Raw genomic sequence first — 14,706 nt, 5'->3', positions numbered from 1 at the left:
CCTCAGTGACCTAAATATCAACCCTGAGACTATTTATTATTAGTATTAGTAATGGCCGCATGGTGCAAGAAAGCCTATGGCTTATGCTGCACCAGCCAAAAAAAAAAAAAAAAAAAAAAAAAAAAACCGAACAAAACAATGATAATAAAATAAATAAATAATATTAATTAATAAAAAAAAGGAAATTAAACCTATCATCCTATGCGCTTCCCTGACCTGAAGGTACTATCCAGATGACTTTTGAATTTCCCCAAACTGTCAGGCTCTATCACCCATGTAGGCAACTTATTCCAGTAATTTATAACTCGCTGGCTAAAATAAAACTGATGCCTCTCAGAGTCTTAAACACCTCAATCAAATCTCCTCTAAGGTGTCTAGTTTCCAAACTCTGCAACCCACGTATTCGAAGTATTTCTTCATAAGGACGCCCTTTTGCCGATCTCACCAGGCGAGTGACCCGTCTTTGCACCCTTTCAAGAAGCTCGATATCTTTCTTTAGGTGCGGTCTCCATATTTGAACACAGTATTCCAAGTGTGGTCTAACAAAAGCCTTATATAATGGGATTATCACGTCCCTATCTCTACTTGCAAAATTCCATCGATCATCGATAGGACACCATGGGCCTTCCTTGAAACCTGTTTGCAATGCTCAGAGAATTTCATGTCTGACCGTATCGTAACATCCAAGTCCCTTTCCTCCAGTACTGGGTTTAGTTGAACTCCACCAAGTGAATAAGTTATTTTGGGATTACTGTTTCCCAGGTGTAATACCTTATTTGCGTGGACAAAGCCTACAGATCAAAAGTTTTTGCTGATACCTACACAATCTTGCAATTTTAGATCTTTCATTTCACCATCGCTTTACGTGGCTTCTATGTTAGAGGATGATTTGAGCTCCTTCTGTTCCGGACAGCCTGCCGCATCTTGCCAGCATCCCCGCACTCTTCTTGGAAAAACGCCAAATGTATTTAAAATATTATGTTGAACATGATCTGTCTTAACTTCTGTAATTAATTATTGACTTGATCTCTTTATATTTTATTTCGCCTAATATTGATATTGTATTAATTTTTATAGTTGTGTTTAACCTCCTATTGTGTTCGTTTTCATGGACCACAGTTGCATTACTAGATGCACTTACTTCTCGTTTTGAAGTTCCTTTTTTAAAACCACAAATCCATGGTCATTTATTTTAATAATAATATTTCGAAATACTGAATAATTATTAGAAAAATTTATACAAGAAAGTGAGTTTAGTTATGATATCGCTTCCCCTCTCTTTCAACCCGTGTACTCCAGGCCAAATCGCATACGAATGGCATATTAGATCACTACATTGCTACTTTTTCGTAGATGTCATTACCTCTACGCATACGTCTCTATGCAAAAGCCCACCAAAATAAAGCGTCCAGGGTCTATTTGATTATTAGTCTATGCCAGTATATTAATAATCGAAAAAAATGATACAAAAGTGGTGTACACTACAAATATGAAATTTATTTATTTTATTTTAATCTCTGCCATTGAAATGATCAATAAACCCACTTATTTAGAGCTTATAGGCCGATATATACTGACTTTTCAGCACATTGGAAAGCGAATAAAAGGTACCTTATAGGGGATAGTTTCAGTTCGATTGGCCATTTTGAAAACAGAATCGAAAGTGACATTATTCAACGTGATGGAAGAAGTGGAAAGTGGATACAACTAGCTCCACTTCGAAGATTTCATTTTTTAATAAAAGAACTGTAAATGCCATAAACAAGTACTGAGAGGTAGTTTCATTCGATTAACATTTACTTGAAACCTTTGGAATATGGCGAGTCATGTGGCAGAGTGGTTTTTATAATTAGTTTTGATGTAGCAGTTTACTTTTTTAGTTTAATTTGTAAATAATACTTGAGATTTAAGAATATTACGCTTACCTTGTTTATAAGTTGAAGACATTAGTCCTGGTCTTGTTGGGTACCGTTTAATTGTGGCAAACATCCCGTCATCTCCATGCTGAAACAAAATTAAATTTATTCTTTTAGTATAAATAGCATTATATCTTCTAAAACTTCATTTTCATACATTCACGCCTTTTTTGAAACATAAATTCAGGTGAATTTCGCTTTAATGATATATAGTATGTTATGAAAATTATTGGAGGTACCATCGGATAATAACAAAGTATGTCATATATTGACTGATTATGATGTAGATGCGCGTATATGGTAGTCCATGGGCGAACTATAGAATGTAATTTTTTTTATTTCAAGCGAAATACCGTGAAACGAAGCTCAGCTGGTTTGAACGTTGACAAGTAGTTGGGCGCTGTTTCACATGACTAAGTGTTAGACGTATTTCGAAGGCTCTAGAGTTCTCACAGACCGCTATATGAATATTATACTGAAGAAGAAGAAAGGAAACACGAAATCTGCATCGCAAGGCGTATTTTGACAGAAAGAAGCCTCAGAACAGTCACTCTTTCAAAAGAAATCCTCACTACAGAAAAATCACATGAAATGGCACTGCCCTCCCAAACGTATCTGGACACAAGTCGATTTCATTGCCACCCATTTCAAAGCACATCTATTCCCCTTTTGCCACGCTCTGTGTTTCCCCTCGGGTAGGCTTTCCATCAAAGAAAGATAGACTACAGTGGATATAGTTCCTCTCCTGAGGAACAGTGACCAGCTGAACTACTGATGATGCTGGTCTGGCATTCACAAACGTTCCATCTCATCCCTTAGGTATTCTATAGAGTTCAAATCGGTACTCTACGCTTGCACTATGGAGATTCCACATCACAGGGAGTATGGAATTTTCCAGAATGGTAAGGAAAGCGTCAGAATTCATAGTTCAAAGGATTCTGAGCCATTCTGTGAAGAAACAGTCCCACACCATAACCCCACCTTCTGCGAATTTAATTTTTGGTACAATGCACTCCGGCAGCAGACATTTTCCGGTCGTTCTCCACACCTACACCCGCCAGTTGATCAATAGGGTGTAGCGAGATTCGTCACGCCAGAGAACCGATTTACACTACTCCATGAACCAATTACGGCGTTTGTTGCACCATGCATTTATCCGGGGAAGTCCATTGGAGTATGAAAACGGGTGTCCACATACTTTTGGAGGTAGTTTAGGTGTTCCAGGAGTGTGCAGGAGAGATTGTCAACATTATTACCGTACGCAAGAATTACATCGGAATGGCTTTCGTGGACGAGAATGGTCCCACTGATCACAAAAATCATACTGCCAGTGATGGTTACAATAGTGCCAGTACCTGTAATGACTGGTCTCCACACAGTATCGTCCCAACTGTGAAGACAGCGATGGAAGTGTGATAACATAGAGATTATTTTAGCCTGACGTAGCAGAGTGGTCAGGAGAGAGTGTTGTAGCACGCGCTCTGAGTGTACGCGGGTTCAAGTTCGTGACTGCTAAATACGGTTAACGTTTGTATTGACGATTTTTTGTAAACTCTACTGACCTGGTGGTTGTGCCGGAGTATAAACAAGAACATAGGCTACCACTATGCTAAAATAGTCTCTTTAGTCAATTGTCTATTGGTGTCCCAATATTTTTGATAACATAGGGTAAGTAGGTTAACTAATTCATTTTTAACCATTGAATAAAAACAGAAATCTTCAAAAGTAAATAATCTCATACGATAAATCGTATATGATTTTGGTGCACCCATTGTTATAAAAAGATCTTTTGCTGGAGAAGTATTTTTTCCTCAAGTCAGGCAGAACATTTTGCAAACGAGAGATAATCTACTCGATTACAGCGATGTTTCCAATTGCCTCAGCTAAACCAGATACCAACTTTACGATGTGAAGTACTTAAGGGAAATACGTGAGAAGAATGGCTGTTATTAAGACTCATGACTATTGAATTAGGAGAACAAGCACCATAACCGCCTGTTTACGTGCAAGTAAAACAAAATTTTAAGTTTAAAGATTTGGTTTATATACGTTGTAGATAAACTTTAAACTTACTCTCTTATTTAGGAAGCGTATGAAAGCTCTCTTCTGCGTGCTCCAATATGAGCGAAGTTATTTCTGGCCATTAACGTGAGGTGGACGTGCGATTTCAAGCAGACTTCTTTAAAACAAACTTTGTTCCTTTCTGGTCGTCGGTTTTCGAAGTCTTGAGTTTTCTCCGAGGATTATGCCTTCCCTCTGCCTTTGCATCTTACGTCTTAAACTGAAGCTGCTGCATATCATTCTGTATTGTTTCCTGCCATCTGTTATATAAAATATTGTTTTTCTCCTCTGCTCTCATTTTCCCGATTTTATTTAAGGGGTCTCTTCGTGAGATTGTCTTCTGTTTTTAAGTTTTCATCGTCTGAAATGGTCTCTTTTTGATTATTCTGTTTCCATCTAAGCATTGGGAATACGAAAACCGCCCAATTATTCTTACATTGCTTTTAAAAAATTAATTTTAATACGAGGGTTCGATGATAATGTTATACAGTTAATAGAGATTATCAACTAACTGTTTAATTATTTTTGAATTTCAAAGATCAATCTTAAAGTAATGATCATAGGGAAGATTCTGCGACTGCGATGTCAGAAAAGAAAATATTTATACAGCTTCTGGAAGTCTATGGATAATGTGTTAAATATTTAAATAGAGTTAAATGGAAACATATAGTCCAAGGAGGCCATGTTATGCAGCTTATGTCTGTATGGGAGTGCATTGATAAGGCTTCTAGTCCGACCTGACGGTCTGGCAATGATCTCTCAGATATCAGGCGAGTTTAGTTTTCCGGACAGGAACTGAGCGAAGATAACGAGGTTCCTGGAGATGATGTGATACCTCAATGGTAGCAAACTTAGATTGGAGAGCATGACATATTTTGAAATAGTAGGTGGTAGATTTGCAATGTTATTCAGCTATTTTAAAATCCAGTATTCGAGGGATAAGAACCTGGTTTGGTATAATGGAAGTGCTGAGAACCATATAGTAAAAGCATATAATGGAATAGGGATTATGCAGTAAAGGATATAGTTGCTGATAAGATGCGGATTATGATAGTTGGAGATCTCCTGTTTCACAGGAGGGAAAGTCTTGTCTGACAAATTTGATAGGATATTATGATGTGGTTACAAAGGAACTGGATGCAAAAAATAACTAAGCAAACCCTTAGCCATAATTATGAGAGCATCCTTGGACTCAGGGGAGGTTCCGACGGATTGGAGATGTGCAAATGTATCCCCAATTCACAAAGGGGATCAAAGGGTGACACGAGTAATTACAGACCAGTTAGTTTAACTTCTGTTCCGGGTAAAATAATGGAGTCACTGGTTAAAGATGCATTGCAGAATCATCTAGACAAGACTCCAGCAATAATTCAGACACAGCATGGGTTAGTTAAGGGAAAGTCACAGGTTGACTACTGTACAAATTGGAGCAGAATGGTATTAAGGGTAAGTTGCTACAATGGATAAAAGGATGGTTAAGTGGGAGAAGACAGAGGGTGGTAATCAATGGGTGCTGCTCTTCGTGGACTAATGTTATTAGTGGAATCCCACTGGTTTCGGTGTTGGGTCCACTGTTGTTTTGTATATTTATCAATGATATTGATGGAAGTATATCAGGCTTAGTGTCAAAGTTTGCAGATGATACAAAGGTCGGCAGGGTTGTTAATGACAGTAATGGCAGTGTGCTACTGCAACTGGATCTAGATAATTTGGGCAGATGGGCTAAGAAGTGGCAACTGAAGTTTAACCTTGACAAATGCAAAGTACTGCATATGGGTAGAAGTAACCCCAGAGAAACGTACCAACAATGTGGTACTACACTTAAGGTGGTAGAAAATGAAAAAGACCTGGGAGTTATTGGCAGTCAGATATGAAGTTTTCTGAGCAATGCAGACAGGCTGCCAGGGCAGGTCATGGGGTTTTGTCAATGATATATAGGAATTTTGCTAGCAGGGAAAAGGAGGTGATTGTCCCTCCGTATAAGGCAATGGTCAGGCCAAGCCGTGAGTACTGCTTACAGGTCTGGAGGCCTCATTTTAGGAAGGATGTAGATTTGCTTGAGCGTGTACAGAGAAGGGCAACAAGATTGGTGAGGGGAATGAAGGGATCATCTTACCAAGGGAGGCTTAAGTTCTGCAAATTGCAGTGGCTGGAGACTGGACACCTGCGCGGTGATCTGATTGAGGTGTATAAGGCCTTGAATGGGTTGAGCACGCTGAATTCTGATGGGATCCTTCCACTTGTTCAGATTGCTAACCTAAGGGGACATAAATTCAAATTAAGAAAGGACAGATGTAGAATAGATGTGCGGAAATTTGCCTTTAGCCAGCGGGTGGTTAATTGCTGGAACAAACTTCCATCTGTCGTTGTGGAAGTTGATAGGTTGAATAAATTTAAGGAGGAACTGGACAGGCATTTGGAGGGAATGGTGTGATTTTTTTTTTTTTTTTTTTCTTGGCTGATGCTGCATAAGCTCATACACATGCCACTACTACTACTATAGCCCGTATAGCTGAATATGTTTTTTTTCCAAGTGGCATTAAAATGGGCCAAGAACGTAAGGTCTTTGTACCAGGTGATGCCCAAATCTTTATGCTTGTTGACTTTTTATAACTGGAGAGTTCCCAATTATGATATTCACATCATTGATATTTCTCTTTTTGGTTATAGTAAGTTGAGCAGTTTTCTCTTTGTCTATGGAAAGCCCAATCGCATGAAGGCAGTTTTAAAGTTCCTGTAGTTGGAGGTCACAGTGGTACACTGGATAGCCTGCGGTCATTTTGTGACAATAAAAATACTTTAAATCATCAGCGTACGAGGTAAAGTTAGCATGATTTGCGAGGAAGGGTTCCAAAGGTGCGGCGAAGAGGGCGGCAGAGAGAACACCCCCTTGGGGGAGCCCTCTGGAGCAGACAATTCGGCAATGATGGTTCTGGTTTCTTATCCATTGGGTCCTGGACTATAGTAGCTTGTGAAGACTTGAAAAGATCTAATATGTGGCTAGAGATTTTAAAGTAATCAGATAAAATGGCGTATAGTGAACGGATGGACAGGTTGTCAAAGTCGCCTTAATATCGAGAAACACAATATCAAGTTGCTCTTTGTTGCGTATAGTAAGTTCTATTCTGAAAAGTGTGTCCACGAGGTTGATGGTAGCGGATCGTCCGGGTAATATACTATTGAGATATGGACTGATTATGGCTGGTTAAGAGCAAGGAGTATGGCCTTTTGCATGATTTTGAGAAAGGTGTATCCTAGCAATTGGTCTGTAGTCGTTGGACAATTTAGGGTTATACTTTTTTTGGTACAGGAGAGACATATTATGTGTTCCAGATGGTAGGGTAAGCCCCTGTTGTGAGGATGCAGTTGTATGCTTCAAGCAGGTGGTCAATAATATATGCACTACATAATTTAACCATAAAAATAGGGAATCCATCAGGGCCAGTAGTATACTTGTTGGGAGACTGTTTATGAATTCAGTAAGGCGTCCTTTGAGATGGCTATTTAATCCAATAATGTTTGACTAACCTGTATGAAGGGAATGGGGGCAAGCAGGGGCTTGGTTTCAAGCGACTTGGTCCACTCGGAAGATGTTATGGAGAACAGTCGTCATGGAGAACTTTTAGTTCCTTTGGTGTAAATTCTTTCCCCAAGTTTCATTCTATAGGAGATCGAATCGTTCTGTGCTTTCCTCCGTACGCGTAGGAAACGCGTGCCCAATGATTTTTATAGAGCTAGTGGTGAGCTGGATCACGTGTCCTCAGCCATTTCCGGTATAGCTTCTGTTTCTTGATGAAGGCTCATTTCACATCACTGGTGAACCAGTTCTTGGTCCTTGAAGACAGCAGATGGATTTGGAAGCTGCTTCACAGGCGATGTCTTTTAACAATTTGACTAAATTGGTGGGCATTTGATGAGGATGACTGACAACGATTTGGTTCCAGTCTGTAGATCTTAATCTTTGTAGAATGATTTGAGGATTTATAACCTTTAATGAGAAGATCTTCAGTTGAGATTCTTTATGGTTATGCCTATATTGACCCAGTTGTTGGGGACAGCATTGGTTTTCACAATCAAAGGCAATAGGAAGATGATCTGATGCGAACCTAAAAGTCGACGTTGTGAGAGTGAGATTGTCGAGGTTATGGAATAAGAGGTCAAGGTTTTGTTGACGTCTTGTAGGTCGCGTATCGGTAAGTATAAGACCTAGAGATGAGAAGAAGTGTATGAGGTCATTTATAGCTACTTCATGTCTTGAGGAGGGCATGTTGAGGTCTCCTAAAACGAATGTGAACGTATGAGGCTTGAGGTGGGTTATAATCCAGGAAGTTAGCTTGTCCCTGGTGTCGGGATTATGATCTGGAGGTAAATAAACGGCAGCAACTGGAATCGTCACTCCTTGAACTTTGAAAATTGCAGAAATGGAATCATATTCGTCGAGCAGGAGGAGGGACTGCAGAGGAGCCAATTTGTTGACGTCTGCACTCGACCATTGAAAGACTTATTACTAATATCATATAATTTTAATCGAGTTCCTAAGCACGGCAGGTCCATCCAGAGCGAAATATTTTGCCATAGTGACATTAATCAGTTTTATTAGATAATGCAATTCATTGCTAGTTAGAATTTTTAAGTTTACTGAGGCTTTGTTTTCGAAGACTGCTTTTAGAATACAGTCTGCCTCTGTTTCAGTTGTTGATATTCCATGCGTTTCATGAACATCAGTGGCGAATAAAATGAATGTCATGAAGTTAGACAAATACTTTACATAGACGTAAGAGGGAAGAAAATATAGGAAATAAATTCAGCAGTTTCGTTTGCCTTCCATTAACTTTATTATTGATAACATGCCGATCTCTTGTTTACTTTTGACTCATAAAAAAAATCTGGACGATTCACAACCATCTAAAACAATTCAGCCACTCATTTAAGTCTAGCATTAGCTTCTTTCAATTTTATATTCGCATAGAGCACACATCATCTTTTACTCGATATTCAGTTTATTTTATAATTTTGATGGTATTTCGCTGAAAACATAATGAGAAACAGGTGAAATGTCTCAAAATTTAAGTACGATCCGAAGTTTGTAACCTCCAACCTTCATTATATATTATATAATCTCTTTGTATAGGGCTTTTACAGACCTCGGCAAACTAATGCAATGTATGTTTTTGGAGAGTGCAACCAGATTGGGACATCAGTTCTTATTCATAAAAAGTGTTCTGCTAAACAGACAAACTGACCAAACAATACAAGCAATTTATAGACAAACTTAAAACAGTCAATACCATTTCCACAGACTTAGAGAGATTTTTGAAATTATTACTGGGAAGCGCAAGATGATAGGAATGGAGTTTAGATCTGAATGTTGAAAGCGTTACTCTCATTTCTATTATCTCAAAATGGTGGATAGTTAATTTTAAAATCAGCTTCAATGAACATGACTTTTCCATTGCCGTGTACTTTATTACAAACAGTAGACAACCATTCTAATTTCACTTAGAAGCATCAAAAATGCATACCAAATGATCATTGAAATACAAAAACAGAACTAAGGTGGGGAGGAAGGACATTTCAAATAGAATGTTTTACATTTCGTAACGAAGTTAAATTGTCCACGAATAAAAGAAATAAAGACATTATTCACAAAAATACAGGAAGCAATTCAATAGGCATTTTTACGTAAAACACACCTTTTGAGCTTCTACAGGTGATTGGAAATCTTCTTTTCCACTCACTTGACGGGGTGGGGGAACTGATGAATAAGGCTCGGCATATTCGTGTTTACTTATGTGAGCAACTGCAAAAGAATAAACAGATAAATCAACAAAGGTTATCGGAATGGGACGGACAGTCAATGATCGATCATTAATAAGAAGAATCAGATTAAGGCAATATTTCAATGAAGTTGAAGCATTCATTTCTAGAAATTTTTTTGTCAGTCAAAGCGATGTAAGAAAATCATTAAAGACTCTATCATAAGCGTTAACATCTATATACATAAGTGAAGATTTACTTCTTCGTTAGAATTATTTTAAAAAATGTGTTATTTTGAAAGAAGATCACTGTTTAAGTATTTATAGAAAAATTATTTTTACTCTTTTACTTCTTTCAATCTTGACGTTATATATAAAAAAAGTCAGAGGGCCTGGGCGGTGAAAAGGACAGTATGAAGCCAGCCAACTCGGGAAGGATTATTATCATTTTAACCGTCCTGGGCGTAACTCACATCTGCACCTGTATATTGTGTCTGTAGAGGTGTGTGTTCATGGGCTGATTTGCATAAGGCGCGGGCTGAAAAACACAGAATAATTCATGGGGAAAAACCAACTCCCTCCGCCTGAGATCGGCTAATTCTAGACCCAATTCATCAATCGAGTTAGAAGAAGACTTTAGATATTCCTGCAGTCGTTGGCGGTACTCGAATCCAGACTCTCCAAAAGAGTGACACATGGTGAAACCACTATACTGTCACGGAGGGAGCTCAGGATAGATGCCCGAATGCCGTTCCAGTTCATCCTATGCCTGATGAGCATCCTGTTTCGTAACATTTTCAATTTCGAGCCCCGAACTGGCAATCAGGAAATGTGACTATTTTATGTGCTGCTGTCACAGATATCACGTACTTATTTTGCATTGACTTGATTTCTTTTACGCAGATAATAATCTTATTATGTATAGCGCAGTTTTCAAGTTTGTTTTTGAATCAATCATTTCCAATCAAGTCTTTCAGTATTGCTTCAGAATACTGGGAGTTAATTGTTTAGAGTGGGACATGATACCATCTCCCTCACCAAAGCACTGCCTATTTTGCAGCTAGTCATGTGTACTTCATAAAGATCTCAAGCTATTTTAAAAATGAAACAATTAATAATCTAGCAGTTAAATTATCAAGTTAACGAGAGCAAATGATTGAATACACGCATCATTCATTTTGCAAAGTTAGGAGAAGACTGACCTGCATTTCTTTTGCAGTCGAGTTTCGCCCTCTCTGTATACGACTGCTCCTGATTTCATGAAATCAAAACGTGCACCAAGTAGAGGTCCAAATCCACGCATTATTAAGAATTTATAACGAAACAAAAAAGCAAAAGATAAAAAAAACATTACTACGATGTGTATGTTTTTTGGAGGAAACTCCAGGTGGGATAATTGACTTTTGTGGTATCAAGAAATCGATATCCAGCTGTTTCCTCTAGTTTACCCAGTGGTTATTGCTTTGCTAAACTGTTAAAAGTTTTAAACTCATACTGAATGAGGGTATTATGAAGCATTTTAGAGTATGCAATTACCAGAACACGTGTAAAGCAACTTATTGGACAAATAGAGTTGTTAGAGAAAGGTGGCAGGAAAGGAAACTTAGCGTGTTTAAGTGATGAAGGCAATCATTAGTATTTCTATATTTTAACGTTTGTTTTACATTGATGAGAATTTACCATTGTTGGAATTATTTAAAAAATGTGTTAGCTGGGGAGAAGCATTTATTTATTTTTACTTCAAAATTTATTTTTACTTTTTACTTCAAAACTTGTTTTTAAAATACTCAGCTTAATGATTTAGGAAACTTGAAAGGGATATTAGTTAAACTTGACGTTTTTTCTTAATTAGTAACATTTACAAAATATAGGAATCTTGTTTTTTTCTTCTAGTTGTATATCACGAGTGGAGAATCACTTCTTCAACATTCTGCTCTTTAGTCGTAGTTTAGCCTTATACTTTAAGTTCGAACTGGATGATGTCTCTCATATTTAAAAAACAGCGCCCTTCCAGCATCACTTTTCATTGAATCCTCACCATACGCTTTCTTTTGAGGTAGACTTTTTCATATCATACAAAATTTGATGTATCAGGAACATTTTTACTGTTACTACGCGAAAACCAGAATGCAAAACGTCACCTTGCACTCTAGAATACAGACTGACTGCCATCTAAAAGTGTCTTCTGAACAGGTCAGGACTTGAACATCAAGTCTAGATAGGTGTATCGAATGTGTTTCAACAATTTCCATACGCTTATTTATAAGTGGTGTTTTGTAATCGGGAGATTCATTATCATATATTTTTAAGAAATTAAGCTAATTTCAACTTCTAGAATTTTAGCAATCTTAAGGAGAGAAATGAAAAAAAAATAGTGTGGACATTTCAGTGCATAGATAAAAAATTATTAAGTCTCTCGAATTCTGAAATGAACACACTAATACATTATATTGTACACATATTATAGATTATATGCACATATTGTACACATTATATACAGTTGTCTTAGACTTTAAGACAGGTTTGCTTCCTGTAATTAATTTATAGCATGGGGAAAGATTATAGGATTGTTTGCTGCATTATATCTTGACAAAAAATTGACTGGCTGATAATTAGCGATCGGAATGCAAAAAAGCGATCGCAATGCAATTAAGCGCCAAAGCAACTACGGCTATGAGGCTTCAGTATATTGTGTCTGTAAATGCATGTCGGTCGGTTTGCTCTTTGCCGAAAACTCCTAGTTTCCGAGAGGAAGAACCATGCAACACTCGCCTGAGACCGACTAACTCAGCCACGTTGTGAAAACAGCCCAGAAAAAAAATTCCTCGAGTTATTGACGATATTCTAACTCGGGCCTTTTTCACCCGGTATAACGATAATTTATACGATATGTATAAAAAATAATAATAAATAATAATTTCCGGATTTCTATTTGTCCGATTTTAATAAAAATTGGGATGGCTGAACTAATCTTTCTAAAAGAGTCAAATATAAAATTTCATGAAAATTTCAACGGAAAGGCCTATGTTTGTCTTATTTTAATTGATTTTATGCAATCTTCAGTATAAGTAATTGGTGGGTTCAAGTTAGCAAAGAGAGAAAATACAATAAAGCAGTATTCAGCGAAACCAACAGCCGAAAGTACCATTATGTGACTAAGACATTACGACTCCTAAAATTGAGATAACTGTTTATTGACCTACCGGCATCACCTTCAGCTTTTTACTGTGCCCAATTTAAAACTACGCTATATTTTAATTCCTTGTGGCATAATTGCCAATTACTAAATCTACCATCCCTATTTATATGAACCTTTACAGTCTAAAAGTTGCATACTCTATACTGAAGTCTAGAGAGAAAAATCAGATCAATATAATTATTGTTATTAATACATATCAATATTTTTCGCAAATCACATGCTTATTTATTAATCGTTCGGCTTTGAAGAAATGTTTTTATCAGTGGAGAGAAGAACAACATTTTATTCAAATATATTTATGCAAGGTAGTGCAAAAATTGGGACACAGGATTAAGACTGATTTTTAACAAAAGAAAGCGATTTATTATTTTATTTTTCATCATTATCATTCATTTTTCTTTCTTTGAAATTAAAAACAAATATAGAATGAAAACTGATAATGGATTAGCGAGATCAGTTACTTATTTAAGCTAAATAAGTAGGGGGGGGGGGAGAATGCACTGATCAGTTACGAACGAATTTATTTTTTGGTAGCTGACACAATTACTCGATTTTCATTCTTGGGAAAAGTGGTATTAAAGACACCGGAAGTGCGATGCCCCATCCCCCAGTCTCCAGGAAATTATTGCAAGAGATGAACGTGTAAAGAAGGCCATTCCTTTGCATAAAATGAATACAGCATCATAGAACGATAAATAAATGATTATAACTGCCCATTAAAATTTTTACAGTGAATTGATTGTGAAATGGAACTTCATCCATCCGATATTATATTTAGTGACGAAGAAATGTTTACTTCAGGGGACACAGAATCATCATATCCGTGGAGACTGGTGGATACTCTACCTGGACGGACGGTAACCATGTGAGGTGGTTGTAGGTAACAATATGGGAGAGACTTCTTGGACCCCGATTTTTTGAAAACTGTCACAGGAACAGTCATATCCTCGTATTTTTATTCCACAAGTTCCATAAGTTATTAATGGGCTGTGTATTTTATATGGTATACTCACCATGGAAAGAGACATACGGTTTCAGTTGCTCAATGTACATACTGGTGGCCACGCATTTACCCAAAGACCGCATGCAGCCCTTTTTACGTACCTTGATATCAGAAGGGCTGAAGCATCCATTATGTCAATAAAAATTATTTTTTACATTTATTAAACAGTCAAACAAAGCCTCTGCTTCTTGACTTAACGCACCACTCTGCAATGAATAGATTCAACAGTATAATTAAATCTGTTCGGATTGCATAGCTATGTTTCAGCTGTTTGTGCTAAGCATAGGGAACGTACCAAATGTTCCCATTTGAGTATTTTTGTACATTCTGTTCTGCATTTTACATCCGGTTCTGTTCTACTTGCCTTTAATTTCTGTCTATGTTTGATTCTTCTTTTTTTTCCCCGTATTTCAGGAAAGTTTAAAAAATGACAAATGAATTACTGAAGAATGAATTACACACTGAAGATCGAATAGTAATAAGCTGTTTTAAAATATTATGTAAACCACCATAAATTTTTGATTGCAATTCCTTCATATACTGATTAAATCAATTGTTCTGATTGACCTGATTTATTAAAACTGTTTATTGGCTTTTGTTGGAGACGTGTTCAGTTAAAAGCAGTTTTCCTCCTTTGGGAACCGCTGGAATATTTATCTTTTATAATCTTTATATCGCCTCTGTTTATTCTTTTTCATTGATATTTCATATAAATAGCATATAAAATATTCATTTTTTTATCAGCTAGATCAGACTTTACTATCGCGATAC

The 14,706-nt window shown here is 37.1% G+C and overlaps 1 protein-coding gene across 3 annotated transcripts in view; it reads right to left on the bottom strand.

The window, feature by feature from the left end:
* The window catches only part of LOC150084401 (cell adhesion molecule Dscam1-like), a 305,476-nt gene that overhangs the window by 4,973 nt on the left and 285,797 nt on the right, over nt 1-14,706 (bottom strand). For all 3 annotated transcript variants that reach the window (XM_090376034.1, XM_090376036.1, XM_090376035.1), the window contains 2 exons: nt 9,671-9,777; nt 1,926-2,004 (listed from right to left, as the gene is read on the bottom strand). In XM_090376034.1, coding sequence (XP_090232160.1) covers nt 1,926-2,004; nt 9,671-9,777 — 186 coding nt within the window. The remainder of the gene's footprint in view (nt 1-1,925; nt 2,005-9,670; nt 9,778-14,706) is intronic.

Source organism: Mastigoproctus giganteus, chromosome 6 (assembly GCF_048544385.1).
Source record: "Mastigoproctus giganteus isolate SK-2022 chromosome 6, ASM4854438v1, whole genome shotgun sequence".
Classification (NCBI taxonomy): Eukaryota; Metazoa; Arthropoda; class Arachnida; order Uropygi; family Thelyphonidae; genus Mastigoproctus; species Mastigoproctus giganteus.
This window is presented reverse-complemented; position numbering and strand designations above follow the sequence as displayed.